Consider the following 16,573-nt stretch of genomic DNA (forward strand, 5'->3'; position numbering starts at 1 on the left):
TAGCACAGTGATTCAGTTATACATTCTTTTTCATATTCTTTTTCATTATAAGTTGTTACAAGATACTGAAAATAGTTCCCTGTGTGCTATATACAATGGGACCTTGTTGTTAGTATCTATTTTATATATAGTAGTTTGTATCTGCAAATCCCAAACTCCTAATTTATCCCTTCCCCTTTGGTAACCATAAGTTTATTTTCTGTGTCTGTGAGTCTGTTTTTGTAAATAAGTTCATTTGTGTCATTTTTTTTTAGATTCCACATATAAATGATATTATATATTTGTCTCTTTCTGACTTTCACTTACTATGATAATCTCCAAGTCCATGCAGATTGCGCAGATGGCATCTTTTCATTTTTTTTGGCTGAGTAGTATTTCAGTGTGTGTGTGTGTGTGTGTGTGTACGTACCACAACTTCTTTATCCATATCATCTGTTGATGAACATTTAGGTTGCTTCCGTGTCTTGGCCTTTGTAAATAGTGCTGCTGTGAACATAGGGGTACATGTATCTTTTCGAATGAGAGTTTTCTCCAGATATATGCCAAGAGTGGCATTGCTGGATCATATGGTAAGTCTGTTTTTAGTTTTTTAAGGAATCTCCATACTTTTTTCCATAGTGGCTATACCAAATTACATTCCTACCAACAGTGTAGGTGGGTTCCCTTTTCTCCACACCTTCTCTATTATTTATCATTTGTGGACTTTTTAATGATGGCCATTCTGATCAGTGTGAAGTGATACTTTATTGTATCAAATACTTTATTTGATTTATTTATTTAAATAAATCAAGTTTATTTTTTGATTTGCATTTTTCTGATAATTAGCGCTATTGAGCATCTTTTCATGTGCCTGTGAGCCATCTGTATGTCTTCATTGGAGAAATGTCTGTTTAGGTCTTCTGCTTGTTTTTTGATTGGGTTGTGGTTTTTTGTTATTAAGTTGTATGAGCTATTTATATATTCTGAAAGTTAAGCCCTTGTCAGTGGCATTGTTTGCAAATATTTTCTCTCAGTCTGTAGGTTGTCTTCTCGTTTTGTTTATGGTTTCCTTTGCTGTGTAAAAGCTTTTAAGTTTAATTAGGCCTCATATGTTTTTTTTGCTTCTATTTCTGTTGCCTTGGTAGACTGACCTAGGACAAAATTGATGCGATTTATGTCAGAATGTTTTGCCTATTTTCTCTTCTAGATTTATGTGCCCTGTCTTATGTTTAAGTCTTTAAGCCATTTTGAGTTTATTTTTGTGTATGGTGTGAGGGAGTGTTCTGACTTCATTGATTTACATGGGACTGTCCAGCTTTCCCAACACTGCTTGTCTAAGAGACTGTCTTTTCTCCATTGTATGTTCTTGCTTCCTTTGTTGAAGGTTAATTGACCATAGGTGTGTGGGTTTATTTCTGGGTGCTCTGTCCATTGAGCTATATGTCTGTTTTTGTGCCAGTACCGTGCTGTTTTAATTACTGTAGCTTTGTAGTATTGTTTGAAATCTGGGTGGGTTATTCCTCCAGCTTCATTCTTTTTCTTCAGTATTGCTTTGGAAATTCTGGGTCTTTTGTGATTCCATGTATATTTTCAGATTATTTGTTCTATTTCTGTGAAAAATGTCCTAGATAATTTGATAGGGATCACATTAAATCTGTAGATTGCTTTGGGTAGTATGGCCATTTAAACAATATTATTCTGATCCAAGAGTGTGGCGTTTCTTTCCATTTCTTTGAATCATCTTCAGTTTCATTTATCAATGTTTTATAGTTCTCAGCATGTAAGTCTTTCATCTCCTTGGTCAGGTTTATTCCTAAGTTGTTTTGTTTTGGATACGATTTTAAAAGGGATTTTTTTTTTTTTTTTACTTTCCTTTTCTGATATTTCACTGTTAGTGTAAAGAAATGCAACAGATTTCTGTGTCTTAAGTTTGTACCTGCTACCCTGTTGAATTCATTTTCGGCTGTAGTAGTTTTTGTATTAGGAGACTAACACTCGATTAACATCGGTGGACATATCTTTCAGACAGAAAATCAGTCAGGCAACAGAGATCTTAAATGACACAACAGAACATCTTTTCAAGCGCACTTGGAACATTTCCTAGGATAGATCACATACCTGAACACAAGACAAGTCTCAACAAATTTAAGAGGATAGAAATTATTTCAAGTATCTTTTCTGACCAAACAGAATGAAACTAGAAATCAACCATAGAAAGGAAAATGAGAAAAAATTGCTTGCATAGAGGCTAAACAAAATGCTTCCAAAAGCATCAATGAATCAATGGTAAATCAAAGAAGAAATTTAAAAATACCTTGAGACAAATGACAATGAAAACAAAACCACACAAAATCTGTGGGATGCAGCAAAAGCAGTCCTAAGTGGAAAGTTCTTAGCAATACAGGCTTTCCTCAAAAAAAAAAAACAAGAAAAATCTCAAACAACTGAACCTATCATCTAAAAGAACTAGAAAAAGAAGAACAAACAAAACATAAAGTCAGCAGAAGCAAAGAAATAATAAAGATCAGGGAGGAAATAAATAAAGATTAGAAAAATAGAAAAAAACAATAAAACCAAGAGCTGTTTTTTTTAAAAGAGTAAACAGTGTTTTTAGTTTTTTTAATTGAGGCATGGAGCTTTTCTAAGAAATCCATTCCTTATTTATCTAACTAGTTTCAAGGACTGAATGATATGCTATTACATTGCCTCATTTAGTTTTTTGGAGGTTAGGCAACTGAAGAGTTTTGAGATTCTTTTCTTAGCTGCTTCATCAAGCCTGACTTTTAGACCCATGGGTATTGGTGCATCCTTCAGATTTCTTGATGGTGTAAAGTTTCTACTCTTGAATGATTTAGTGGTTGGTTAGGTTCTGGATTTAACCACTTTTTTAAAATGAAGAGGTGATTTGAGAGCAGTATTATCAGAATTGAATATTTTAGTGTAATAGAAGGGAGTATTTTTATAGTATAAAGGGACAAGCAGTCATTTGGATGGGGTTTAAATCCCAGGCTATAAATCAAGCTTTGTCACCTTGTGCAGATCACCTGACTTCTGTAAATTCTATCTTACCTGTCAAATGGGCATAATATTCTGTCAAATGGGCATAATACCTGTGTCACAGGGCTTCAGTGAACTTTGAAAGATCCAGTTGAGGGAGGAGAATTTAGTTTTTGTTAGGAGAGGAAATGGACATATTTTTTAAAAATGAAGTTCCAGATCCTGCATAAGGTTCATTTTATAGTCATTATCACAATCTACATAGCAGCCTTTGATGTATCTGTCATTTTTCTTTTTCTCAAGGATTGGGACTGATCCTAGACATGTAGAGTCCAGTATTATAAGACCTCAAATTTTGTGATCATTCTAGTGCATTACTTACAAAATGATAAGCTTCTGGGATCAGAAAGGGAAATTATTGTTCATAAAGCTAGTAATTTGGAGCAGCAATTGTGAAACATTTCTTGCTTTTAAAATGGGACCCCCCCAAAAATTTTTTTAAAAAGAGTAATTTGACTTTTAAGGATTATCTATGAGTAATCAGATTTTGATTATTAAGACTTTAATGTGTTTATGATGGACTGCTACACAAAGGTGTATATTCATATATTACATTTCTCTTACCCTGTTTTTGATTTTTGCTTTTTCACATAATTGTTCTTCATTTTTAACTGCTTTATTTTCTTAACTAAGAGGGTGTAATGTTTTTCAGTTGGCCAGTTAATTACTTCTTTAATAAATACACTGTTTATGTCAGTATATCATAAACAAAGAGAAATGATTTACCTTTTTGCCTTTTTAAAAATCTCTGGTTAATGATAGGGCATGTTAATTTTGAAGAGATAAGACAGGGCTTCCAGGTAGTTCATTTCAGGTCAGAACTTGGGAGCAAAGCATAGAGAGGCATTTGTCTACATGGAGATAATTCTTGGAGTCTTTGGTGAGAATGAGCTTCTCTAAAATAGAGGGGGAAGAAATTGAGAATTGATTACTATCTTCAGTAGAGAAAAACAGGTAAATAACTATGGGAAGAATGATCAAGGATAGAAAGTAAGTGAAAGAAGCCAAGGAGAGAGATTAATCATAATTGTTGATAAATGCCATAAAACTCAGAGAATGGAGTCAGAGAAAAGGTATATTTGACCTTTAGCATTCTTAGAGACCTTTGAGAGAAAGGTAGTAGAAGGGCTGCTGTACTTAAGTTGACTTCTTTTTATTTGACCATAAAGCATCTAATTTTTTCTTGCATCTCAATTTCTCAGCTGTGAATCATTGTTTTCATGATAATGTAAACCAAACTTGAAAGGTTGTTTTAATATTTAGTTAGAGCAAGGATGTGCTCTCTGTGTATAAATTATAAAAGCTTCTTAGAATCAGCATTCTTCAAAAAATATTAGGAAAGAGAAAATTAACCTCAATTAGATGATAGGCACTTTACATATATTTTAATTATATCTTGTGTAATAACAAATCTATCCATTTTACAGTAGTTCTTTAAATTCAGTATTTTTGCATAGATACATGTTTTCTATATAGTATTTCTAGAAAGGAAATACTGTTTTCTTTTTCATTTGCCAGAAATACCTTTGTCCTGGAGTATTGTGGAGAGGTACTTGATCATAAAGAGTTTAAAGCCCGAGTAAAGGAGTATGCACGAAACAAAAACATCCACTACTATTTCATGGCCCTGAAGAATGACGAGGTAAGCGGCATGCATATTTGTTTTGAAACAGATCTGGAAACTGTGGAGTATGAAAGGGCCATTGATTGATATGGATTGATTTAAATATATTAAGTGATGAAAATGAGCAGAGCAGTGTGTATAGTTTTTTTCTTACAAAAAAGATGAGGGAGAGGGAGGTATTTACATATATATGTAAAAACTATAGCTGAGAAGTTGAAAAATATTTATTAAGCTAGTTAAAAGTAACAATAGCCCATTATAGGTTGACGCAAATAACATGCTTTTATCAAAATTATCTATTTTCAAAACTTTTTTTTTTTTTAGTGAGGAGTGCCATTTACAAATCTCTTTATTGTCTGACTTAATAGAATTTAGACTCTCATATCTGCCTCTACATTCAGTCTGGAAATGCAAATTGTAGGGACCTGTCCCAGGACCTGCTCAATCTCACACTGGGAGTAGATCTAGTAAGAGTTTTAACAAACTCTGCAGGAGATTCAGATACACACTCAAGTTTGAGAGCTACTGCACTGTGGTATAGCATGCATTTTAAGATGAAGTCTTACGCACATGAAGTGAGATTAGAATGTAATAGGATGTAAGAAATAGCTAAAAGTAAATGAGAGAGACATTGATAGATATGGAGATAATTCTGCACATAGGTAAAATGTTTATATTTAGCAGATCTTGGTGAAGACACAGTTGGGTATTTGTCACTTTGATGTGTAAAGTAGCATGAGAGTATTCTCTTAAGGAAGGAGGGGGTCAGGGATGTGGGTCTTAAATTTGCCTGATGCCTTTCTTTTGCAAAATGCACATATGTTTTAAGGTCTTATTTTTAAGTCTTAAATTATCCTTTTTCCTAGATAATAGATGCCACTCAGAAAGGAAATTGCTCTCGCTTCATGAATCACAGCTGTGAACCAAACTGTGAGACTCAAAAAGTAAGATGAAGTAGAGTTTGGGATATTTGGTCAAGACTGTTGTTCTTTTCTGTTGCTAGTTCAGCCCTGTTTCTCAAGAATAGAGTGAGTCGTCTAGAGTAGTAGTCTTAAGACTTTTGATTGTGTACACTCTCAATTTAAAAAGGCTTATACATGTAAAAAAAAGATTGCTGTTCTATTAATTTTAGATTCTATGTCAGAGATGCATATATTTTATTTTTTAATCATTTAAATCATTTTTTCATATTCTGTTAAAATGTTTATTTTGAAATAAGTTTAGATTTATAAAATAACAAATAGTGGGGAAATAGTACAGAGTTCCCATGTACTATCCTTCACTAGCTCCTTCAAATGTCTACATCGTATGTCACCATAATACAGTTGCCCAATCCGGCAATACTATTAACTAGTCTAAAGACCTTATTCAGATTTTGCCATCTGTCATTTTTCAGGTCTGGGATCCAATCTAGGAACTCCTATTGCATTTGTCACCTTTCTTTGCCCATAATTTTAGATATTATTTCAAAAGTGCTAAAATAAAAACTAAATTTTATTTTTGATGAAGTTCAGTGTATACTATTATATTTTGATTTTATTTCAGAATATGTATCAGTGTTACCCATGTGCCAGATTTGATGGTTTTAATAACATTTATTCAGGGACTGAATGGCCACAGATGTGAGGATTTATATGTGGTGTGCATGTGGGTGCACTGCTCCACCTCACCAAAGCCAGACTTTTGGTCCTGCTTATCTTTATGTCCCTGTGCCTGGCACATGGTCGACACTTGATAAATCATTCACTGAATTTGATATAACATTTTGAGTTAATGATCTTAGTACCCTCTAATTTGTGTTTTAAGCTTGGAGTAAAATATAAAAAATATATGTACATATATATATACACACCCACACACACACAAACACACACACATATATATATAATGAATAGGAGAACCCAGTCTGGAATTGATTTAACTTAATTAATTAAGTTCTGGTTCTAGTTTTGCCTGTATTTGGTGGCCACATGTCTTGCTCTGAGACTCCAACTATACTGTGTCCCTCCACCTCTTTTCTTCTGGGTTTCTCATTAGTAACATGTTCAGATGGTCTGGACAGGAGTACTCTTGTCAGCTTACATTTGACATATTCTAGAACTATAAGTTCTAACCCCTGTGTATTTACCCCCTTTTTAATTTTTGAGTTTTATGCATCTGTTTTCATGCTTCCCTTCCCTGATACTACACTCAGCCATATGACTACTGCTTCATGAAATTAAACTTTTGGCATCATTGTTTCCCTGGTCCCATGCCCCATCTTATCTTAGAACATAGTTACTTTCAATATAATATAAGGTAGTATAAATTTGCCTGGTACTCAGTGACACCAAGCATTCCCTATTTGCCTATTTTTGGTACAAGTGAATCTTTACTGTGTGGAAATGTGTATTAAGATAAGTTAAAGTATCAATTACTTTTATTAGAAATATGTTATAGATAATATTCAGTCTTGTAGCTCATTAAATAAGAGTGATACTTAAATATGTTAGTTTATTTAAAGGGAAAAATTCTCCATTTGCTATTTACAAAACGCTTTGTTCTCTAAAGAGTGACATCAAAATTAAGACAGGTGATGATGAGCTTTAAAAAACAAACAAACAAACCAGTACGGGGGAGGGAATAGCTCAGTGGTAGAGCATGTGCTTGGCATATACAAGGTCCTGGGTTTTATCCCCAGTACCTCCATTAACAACAACAATAAAAAAACCAATACACATAGATTAACCAGTTACTCATTTATTTTCTTTTAAAAACATCTCAGTGGACTGTGAATGGACAACTGAGAGTTGGGTTCTTTACCACCAAACTGGTTCCTTCAGGCTCAGAGTTAACATTTGACTATCAGTTCCAAAGATACGGGTGAGTATTGATTCTATTCTCTTCTGTTGCTTCTGATGGGGAAACAGACTGTTTGGATATACAGATCTAAAAGTTTGATATGAATTACTAAGAAGTTTTATGAATTGTCAGTTCTTATCTATAGTGTTGTGTTTTCAGTTTTTTGTGTTTTCCTACTGTATAACACTACTGGCCATTAAGGGATATTATATAGGAACTACATAATGTTCTTCTGAACTTCATGCTGTCTCATCAATATAATTGTTTCTAACATAATTTTAAAACTTATTATTACAGAAATGCCAACAGGGTATATGTGTCTATATAAAAAGAACAGTATAATAAATCTCTATGTAGCCATCATTCATGTCAGTTATCAACTCATGACTAATGTTGTCTCATCTACAGCATATTGTACTCTGAAATAAATTGTTACCCAGTTCTGTCTATCAAAACCAATGGTAATGATGCAGTAGCACTGAATACCCTTAGCATCTGTGTTGTGGTTTTACAAAATGCCGCCAAAGGAAACAGGGTTCCTTTGAGAAATGTCTGGTTTCAGGTTTGGGAGAGGCATTGAACAAAATGACCCTGGATTATTTTATCATACCAGAAAACCAATTAAAAAAGATGAGAAGGGTCATGTAAAAGGGACTCAGGAGCTAGCTTAAATAGGCTCTCACTTAACAAAAGTGGGAGAGTTCTTATTAACACTTAAGCATCAGTAAGGGTTATAATTGCAAATGGTTTGAAACACACTACATAAAATCGAGTTTTAATGATACTTTAAAAATAAAATTGTGTTAGTCATAATTGAAGGAAACCAATTCATGATTTTGAAAACTAGTTTTTTTAATTGAATGTACACTATTATATAAGTTACACATAGTGATTCACAGTTTTTAAAGGTTATAGTCCATTTATAGTTAATCCAGAATTCTGGCTGTATTCCCAATTGTAGTTGTAGTTTACATCCTTATAGCTTATTTTACACCTAATAGTTTGTATCTCTTAATCCCCTACCCCTGTTTTGCCCCTCCTCCCTTCCCTCTCTCAAGTGGTAACCACTAGTTTAAAAATTAAAAAAGGGGGGAAAAAGTCAAGCATATATCCTGCCTTTCCTAAAAGAATTCTGCTTCAGGTTAAATCAAACAATTGGTGAGAGGAAGTTCTTTATAGAGGTTATTTCAGTTAGTAAACGAAGCAGTAATGGTATCACCATTTTGTAACACCTTGTAAACTAATGGATCTAGGCAATGGTCAAGTATTATGGGGATGGATATGGACCAGGTTCCATGCAGGGCTCCAGTATTTTTGTGTGTGTGTGCTTGTACTATCCTATTTGAAAGCAGGGAGACTGGAAATTAAGTGCTGTTTGGAATTCCCTGCTATTTATTAACGATTTATTGAATAGTTTTATGTCTCTGATTGCTACTGTCATGTACTAAATCTGTCAGTTTACTTTTGGAATACTCCTTCATGTTTTCCTTGTGTAGCTCTGGTCATAGAGTAAATAGATGGCAGGGGTGGTTTGCACCCAGACTTGTAGACTTCTTTCTACCACTTTCCCTTGACTCTGTCATTACAATCATTTATTACTATATATATTATTAGTGTCTCATCCTCATGTAATGATAACTTTTTAGTAACCACTTGTTTCTTTCTAAGTGTACTTTATTAATAATGCATTTTATATCTATATATCTGTTTATAATAATACATTTTGTTCTCTGTGCCAGTTAATACTTACATATAAGTAACAAATGTTAAACTAGTTAAGCAGTTCTTCTTACCCCAGATAGGTATATGATCTTTTATTTTCATATATTAGTGGGTATTCTCATAAATGGAGAAATTACTTATTAACTTCTTGGTTAGTTTTGTCTAGCTAACAAAGGAAGATTGGCAAAAGAATGGCTTTTTTTAAAGAGCAATTTACAGGCATTTCCATTAGATAGTAATAGAGTTGTTGGTATCTCTTAAAATATTTTTTTTCTTTAGGCTAGGTTGACTTCTCTTGAATGTGACTGCTATATTATCAGCATTATTATATGGTTTGCTTTCATGTAACTGACATCTTTCCTATTCTCCTTGAACAGGAAAGAAGCTCAGAAATGTTTCTGTGGGTCGGCTAATTGCCGGGGTTACCTGGGAGGAGAGAACAGAGTCAGCATCAGAGCAGCTGGGGGAAAAATGAAGAAAGAACGATCTCGTAAGAAGGATTCAGTAAGTGTTCCATTCTTCTTTCAGTTTTCACTATGTACATTTTAAGAAGGGAGATAGCTTTCCTGATTGAAGTTTGAAAAGTCAAAACTACAGCCAGAGAAATTCAGGATCAAATGAGATAATCATGGTAAAGAAATACGTGTTTGCTATTTTCATTTCCGTTTCATAGAGATTAGAACTGGATACTGAGAACTATTGAAATCATTTTGAAAACACATGGGCTGATAGTTTTTGTGAGCCTGTAAAACTCTAATCTTAAGTATAAGTAAAATGTTTGTCTGTTGGCTCACATAAGTCTGATCTACATTCCTAATATTTTAATACTGGTTTGTCTTTTGTTTACGACTGTTCTTAAAATCTCTGCAATTCCTCCTTGAAGTGTAAGGTGAGTTTTGAGAGATAACAGGCCACCCAAGAGTGCGAAAGGGGTAGTTTCAAATGGTCTTTTCATTTAATACATTGGAGCAGTGGTTGATAGCCTTTTTTCTACCCTAGTTCACCTGAGTCACTACTGGAAGTGAGTGGTATCTTGCTACTAAAGAGACTCTGAACTGGGACAAGAATTTTATTATTTTATTTTTTTAAAATTCCCCCTTCCTTTTTCTGAGGATCCCTTCACCAGAGCAGTGTTTCTTAGCCTCAGAACCACCTGGCAGGATCCATAGTAAAAATGCACATTTCTGAGCTCATCCCCAGACCTACAAATTTAGTGGAAGGCTAGGAGGCTTGAGGTATTAGCAGATACCCCTGTGATTCTTTCACAATTAGCTCATTCTTGGGCTTTTGAGGAACCAGTACTATTAAGAATTATAAATGGCAATAGTCTTACTATTTAGATAAGAAACTAGAAGACTCAAGGCAGGAATGGGGATAAAAGTATAGTAGTTAAAAGGTGATGTCAGTAAACCCAGATTAATTGGAGAGAACTAATTATGGAGAATTTGGATTCTATAAGAAGACAGATAGCAGGAAGCATTGGAAAGGGCCATTAAAAAGTCAAAAAAAAGGATCATTTGAAAAAATGCAAGGAGTAGGGGAGGGTATAACTCAGTGGTAGAGTACATGCTTAGTGTGCACCAGGTCCTGGATTCAATCCCATTTACCTCCATTACAAAAAAAAAAAAAAGGAAGAATGAAATGAAAAAATGCCACAGAGAAAATTTTGTAAGAAACACCCATGTTTTTACCACCCAAGATGAACAAATGCTGTTTAGACTATTGTTTGCCTCAGCTGTCTTTTTTAGAGAACATATATATTGTAGCTGTGTGCCAAGCACTCTTCAAAGCACTTGACACATTAACTCACTTAATGTCACACTAAGCCCTTAAATTAGGTACAAGGATTTCCCCTTTTACAGATGAGAACACTAAGGCACGAAGAGGTTACAGGATCAATTAATAGGCTATGGGAATGAGCTAGTCTAGCTCTTGTCTTTGCTCTTAACCATATTGAGTTCTTTTGTGTAAAGTTCTAGAAATATTATAATAAGTGTGTATATTTCTACAATTTGTTTTTACTCTTATTTTAAAACTTGACCCATGTGGTTATATGTAAGCATATTTTTAACTGCTATAAAATTATTCATCATATAACTATTTATTTACATATATTCCTACTAATGAACACTTATGTTTCTAATTTTTTGCTCTTAATGTCACAGTTGGTAACTTTACACATGTCTCTTCTGTAGTGTTTCTTTAAGATACATCCATGTAAGTGGGGTCACTGGATCATAGTCTATTAGCGTCTTAACTATTACAGGAAATTTTTCTTTAAACTCCATGAAGATTTCTTTTATTTTTAACTCTTATTTCATATAATTGATAGTTTCCAGAGCAACCACAAAATAGTTGTTAAATGTGTTGATCTAAGCTAAAATTGCCATAAAAGCTTCCCTTTATTTTGTTTTCAAAACTTAAGCATTAAAAACTGCATTCCTGGTTTTTGCTTGCTTGATTTTATTCTGTTGATAGTGTGTCTGTCTAAGTTTAGGCCTTGGCATTATAGACTAAACTAGGTGTAACATCCAGTCATTTGGTAGACTGAGTTCCCAGATTGCTCCAGATGTGAATTTGAAGGTTTTTTTGGAACAGCAATATTTTCGATGAAGCTTTGCCCAGGTAGAGGAATGACCTGGGAATGAATCTAGGTTCCTAGAAGGGTCATTTGTCCTTGACTATAATGAAGAGTTTAACTCTAGTTTAGTTTTACTTGGACTACCTCCTACTGACATTCCCTCTGTATGTCTAGATTCTGAATTCTGGTCAGGTGCAATTAAATTGAATCACAAAAGTAGCACCTCTTGAAATTCCCAAGTGTTAGTCTTCGGAATTCTTTTGGGTAGGAAATGCCACGGAGAGGACAAGATAGCAGCAGTTTAAAGCATAGTTGTGTGTATTGTCAGTATTAACAAGAATATGTTAATGGCTTTGTAATCTGTACACCCCCATATTAGCCCTTGATTGGTAAACATTTTTGATTTTTTGCTCTTGTGATTGCATCTATGTACATACAGCTTATCCACTTAACAAAATTGTAAGTTCTTCCAGGACTGGTGATTGTCTTCTTTGGGTATGTCACAAACTAAGTACTTAATTAAATATTTAATTGATGGAGGTATAGATCCCTACTATTATCTGATGTTACTTGTAATTTATAGTTTATAAAGTGCAGACAGGAAATAGTCTGAAACTTTATCTCAATCTCTTTTGTTTGAGTTTGTGGAAAAAAAATTAACAGTAACTAATTTACACAATAAAGAGGGTGAAAAGCCATGTAAGACAGGAACTATTTGCTTTTAACACATAACAAACAAGTACTAGTATCCAAAATATATAGACAGCTATTTCTAATCAATAAGAAAAAAAAATGCCAGAACAAAGGAAAAATAAACAACTTCCACAGACACATTACTAATTCAAATAGCCAGTAAGCATATGGAAAGGTGTTCTACCTCATTAGTTATCAGGGAAGTACAAATTAAAACTACTATCAGATGTCATTTGCATACTCACCAGATTGATAAAAATTAAGTTTGATGATACATAGGAACAACAGATAACAGATCTCATACATTGATGGTTGGGGTGTAAATGGATACAGTTGCTTTTGAAAACACTTTGGTGTTATTTTCTAAAGTTGCATGTACGAGTATTATATGAGCTAGCAGATACACTCCTGGGTGTATAACCAGAGAGAGACTTGTTTAAAATGTACATCAGGAGTCACAGCAGCATTGCTTACATTAGAAAAAGTAGAAACAACTCAAATGTCCGTTAACATTAATATGAGTAAATTATAATGTAATCATATGTGAAAAAAACTAGTCATGAAAACGAAGGAGCTATGGCTGCATGCATCAACACTGGTGACTCTTAAAATGAAATATTGAATGAAAAAGAAACATGATGCAACATTTTGTCCAGTGTGATTTTATTTCTATGAAGATTAAAAATAGACAAAATTAAATTATAATATTTATGGATTTGTATATATGTAGTAAACCTATTTAAAAAATCAGAACTATTTCCTAAAAAGTTAGGAGACATTATCTCTAGAGTGGAGAAGAGAAGGTGTTATAATAAGGAAGGGGCATGTGGAGCACTTCAGGAACGCTGGCTGTGTCCTCCCCACCCCCTCTGTTTTTGCCTGAGTGTTGATTGCCATGGGTATTGCTCACCTGTTTATAAAACCTATATATTTGTTAATTGTTTATATACTTTTTCTGCATGTATATTATATTTTATCAGAAAGTATTAAAAATTGTAGTTTAGACCCATTAAAGACAGTTCATAGCCAAAAATACTGAAGTATAAAGAATAAACATTTTTCTTGGACTGATTATATACTTAACAGAATAAATCTTTGAATTTATAGAATTGTGCATATACATATAAATTTTCAATTACCAATAATTTATTAAAATACATCCTAATGTTCCTTATACTTTTGTTAACTTTTAGTTACCACAACTCCTTTTGGAAGGTGGTGACCCATAAATGAAAAATAAATACTTTTAGTAAATTTAATGAAAGCTGTCAGACTCAGTCATCTCCCAACTTCCTCCCTCTCACGTATCCTAAAAGTTATAAATTCTACAATCGATTGTCCACTTGAGTACTCAAAATTATGGAAGTTGTATCATACCACCACTAGAATTGGCAGGCTTACTTTTGTGTATATATCAATACAACCATTAAGCTTATCATCATAATAAGAATGTTCAAAAGTTGTTCACCTGTATTTTCTTTGCAAAATTTTGTTATTTATACTTTAGTTTCTTCAGTTTTACTTCATATTTACTGTTTCCTTAAGAACTCTACCTTTTTATATTCTAGTAGTGCCTATATACAGTGATGTCTGTTCAATAAATGTTTATTGAATGAATGAAAATAACTCAGTTTTGTCTCTTAAGTTTTCAGTGTTATAGAATCATTACATGCCTAATTATGAAAAGAAAATAATCCCATCTCTTAGCTCAGTGAATATTTGCATCTCAGAATTGTCAAAAGCAAGATTCCTGCATTTGAGGGGGAACGTGGAATTTTAAACCCTTGGTCTTTCTCAGTCTAATCCTCTGGAATTTGGGACACAGAAAGCTTTTACATTTAGGATATGTAAGGAAAAATATCTTAAAGGAAATTGTCTTAGATTAAGATTTAACTGTAAATTGACTTTTCTGTTCACATATTTAATCTATTGAAAACTCAAGAAATGATACTGAAAATGAAAAAGAATGGACCTCAAATATACACTATAGAAGGAAAAAAATAAGTTTATGTATCTTCAACTTCTTGCAGGCAGCATTTTACATTTTCTCATTTATTTTTGTTCTTTACCATAACAAGAGTTTCATTTTGTGCCAAGTTGATTTAATGCTGTTGTTATGTCTCTTCTTCATTCTCTATCTTTTCTAGATTTCATGTTATTGTCACACTAGTTATTCTCAAATTCCATTTTGATCATTTATTTTGAGGGGGTGATTCAGTAATAGAACTCTCTCTTACTCACATCAAATCCAAATTCTTTTGTGTTACATCTGAGATCTTCTAATCTAACACCAGCCTCACTTTTGATAAGATTTTTCTCAGTTCCTAACCATACCGTATCCCCTCCAGCCAAGCTGAGCTATACACTATCATAATTTTCCATTTCCTGTTGTTCAGACTTTTCCCTCCTTCCTGAACTCCTTCCCTCCTCTTGTTTTTACCTTACCTGTTTTTAACCCCACTTCAGTGAATTCACTTCTGGTGACTCTCATTCTAAGTGCGCCTTTCCTTCTTAGGCCTCTGAGGTTTCTTAACATTAACATTTACAATTAATGCTTCATTGTTCGTTTTCTGTGGATTAATTTTATCTCCCCAGTAGTACGTTCTGTGAGGGCTTCTTTATATCATTTATAATAGCTACAACACAGCTGGAAAACAGTCTTTGGTACATTGATTTTTGTTGTTGCTCTGTATTATTTAAATATTTTTAGAACAATTGAAGAACGTATTTAAGTTATAAAGCATAATTGTATGCTTTATATATGCTGTGAGCACTTCTCTGCTTTCTTCTCCTTGCTTAGCCCCTGTAGGATACTACTATTTTAGATTTTGTCTTACCTCCTTTGCCTTTTTAAAATAGACTTTTCAGACATGCAGCTCGAAATTTGTTATTGAGTTTCATAAAAGCAGATTAATACAGCATGCAATTTTCTGGAACTTTTTTTCACATAACATTATGTTTGTAAGATAGTTAAATGTTGCATTTGGCTGCATTTGATTCCTTTCACTGTGGTATAATATTCCATTATGTGAACATGCCAATTTATCCAACCTGGCCACAGGCATTTGGGTTGTTGGCAGTTTTTTTCTATTATGAATGGCTGTTCAGTGAGTGTTCTTCTGATTCTCTGAGTACACAGGTGCAGAAGTTTCTCTAGGGTTTAGTTTTAGATGTGCAATGGCTAGACATAGGGGATACAAATATTTTATTTTTTAAGCTAATGCTTTATTTTTTCCTGACATACTTTTCACCTAATATAATTTGTTCTTTTTTCTCCCATAAAGGCAGATTTTTTTTTTGTTTTGCTTCATTGTAATGTCTTTAGCACCTCGAATTACACTTGACATATAAATGCTTAGTAAATATTTGATGAATAAGTGAAATGCTTTTCAAATTGATCATACCAGTTTGTATTTTCATTTTCATTAGTGTGTTAAAGTTCCTTTTGATCCGCATCTTTGTTTAGACTTGATATTATCAGACTTACTAATTTTTTCCCCAATCTAATGAATGTAACATGTTTTCCCACTGTTGTCTTTAAGGAAAACACTTTTTTCCTGGTGAGGTTAAACATCTTTTTAGGCTGTTTGATTCTTAGATTAATGAGGATTTTTTGTGGTTGCTGTTATCTTATAACCATGTTTTTCTTTGCTGTTGCAGGTGGATGGAGAGCTAGAAGCTCTGACGGAGAACGGTGAGGGTCTGTCTGATAAAAACCAGGTGCTCAGCTTATCCCGGCTAATGGTTAGAATTGAAACTTTGGAGCAGAAACTTACCTGTCTTAAACTCATACAGGTGAACACTTTGATATTAATTTATTTTTTATTTCTGAATTTAAGGTGGGACATTTAAACTACAGTCCAGAATAATGAATGGAAAAGGAATAAATTTGTTGAGAAGAGTTACTATTATTTTTAAAATGAGTATATGAGTTCTATATGACTTTGAAAACTTGTATTCTTAAAACTGTCTTGAGGGTTTAGCATCATTTAATCTATTAACAGATCTTGTTTGCTTTTTCTACGCAAAGAACATGGTGGGATCTTTGTGTGTGTAACAGTTCCTGACACTTGTTA

At 33.4% G+C, this 16,573-nt stretch overlaps 1 protein-coding gene across 4 annotated transcripts in view; it reads left to right on the forward strand.

Annotated features, from left to right (window-relative positions):
• The window catches only part of SETD2 (SET domain containing 2, histone lysine methyltransferase), a 114,511-nt gene that overhangs the window by 40,631 nt on the left and 57,307 nt on the right, over positions 1–16,573 (forward strand). For all 4 annotated transcript variants that reach the window (XR_012500014.1, XR_012500015.1, XM_074345018.1 and 1 more), the window contains exons 7-11: positions 4,555–4,678; positions 5,527–5,604; positions 7,425–7,522; positions 9,601–9,727; positions 16,158–16,292. Coding sequence is in view for 2 of the 4 variants with exons in the window: in XM_074345018.1 (XP_074201119.1) it covers positions 4,555–4,678; positions 5,527–5,604; positions 7,425–7,522; positions 9,601–9,727; positions 16,158–16,292 (562 nt within the window). In the remaining 2 variants the exon portion in view is untranslated. The remainder of the gene's footprint in view (positions 1–4,554; positions 4,679–5,526; positions 5,605–7,424; positions 7,523–9,600; positions 9,728–16,157; positions 16,293–16,573) is intronic.

Source organism: Camelus bactrianus, chromosome 17, assembly GCF_048773025.1.
Source record: "Camelus bactrianus isolate YW-2024 breed Bactrian camel chromosome 17, ASM4877302v1, whole genome shotgun sequence".
Lineage (NCBI taxonomy): Eukaryota > Metazoa > Chordata > Mammalia > Artiodactyla > Camelidae > Camelus > Camelus bactrianus.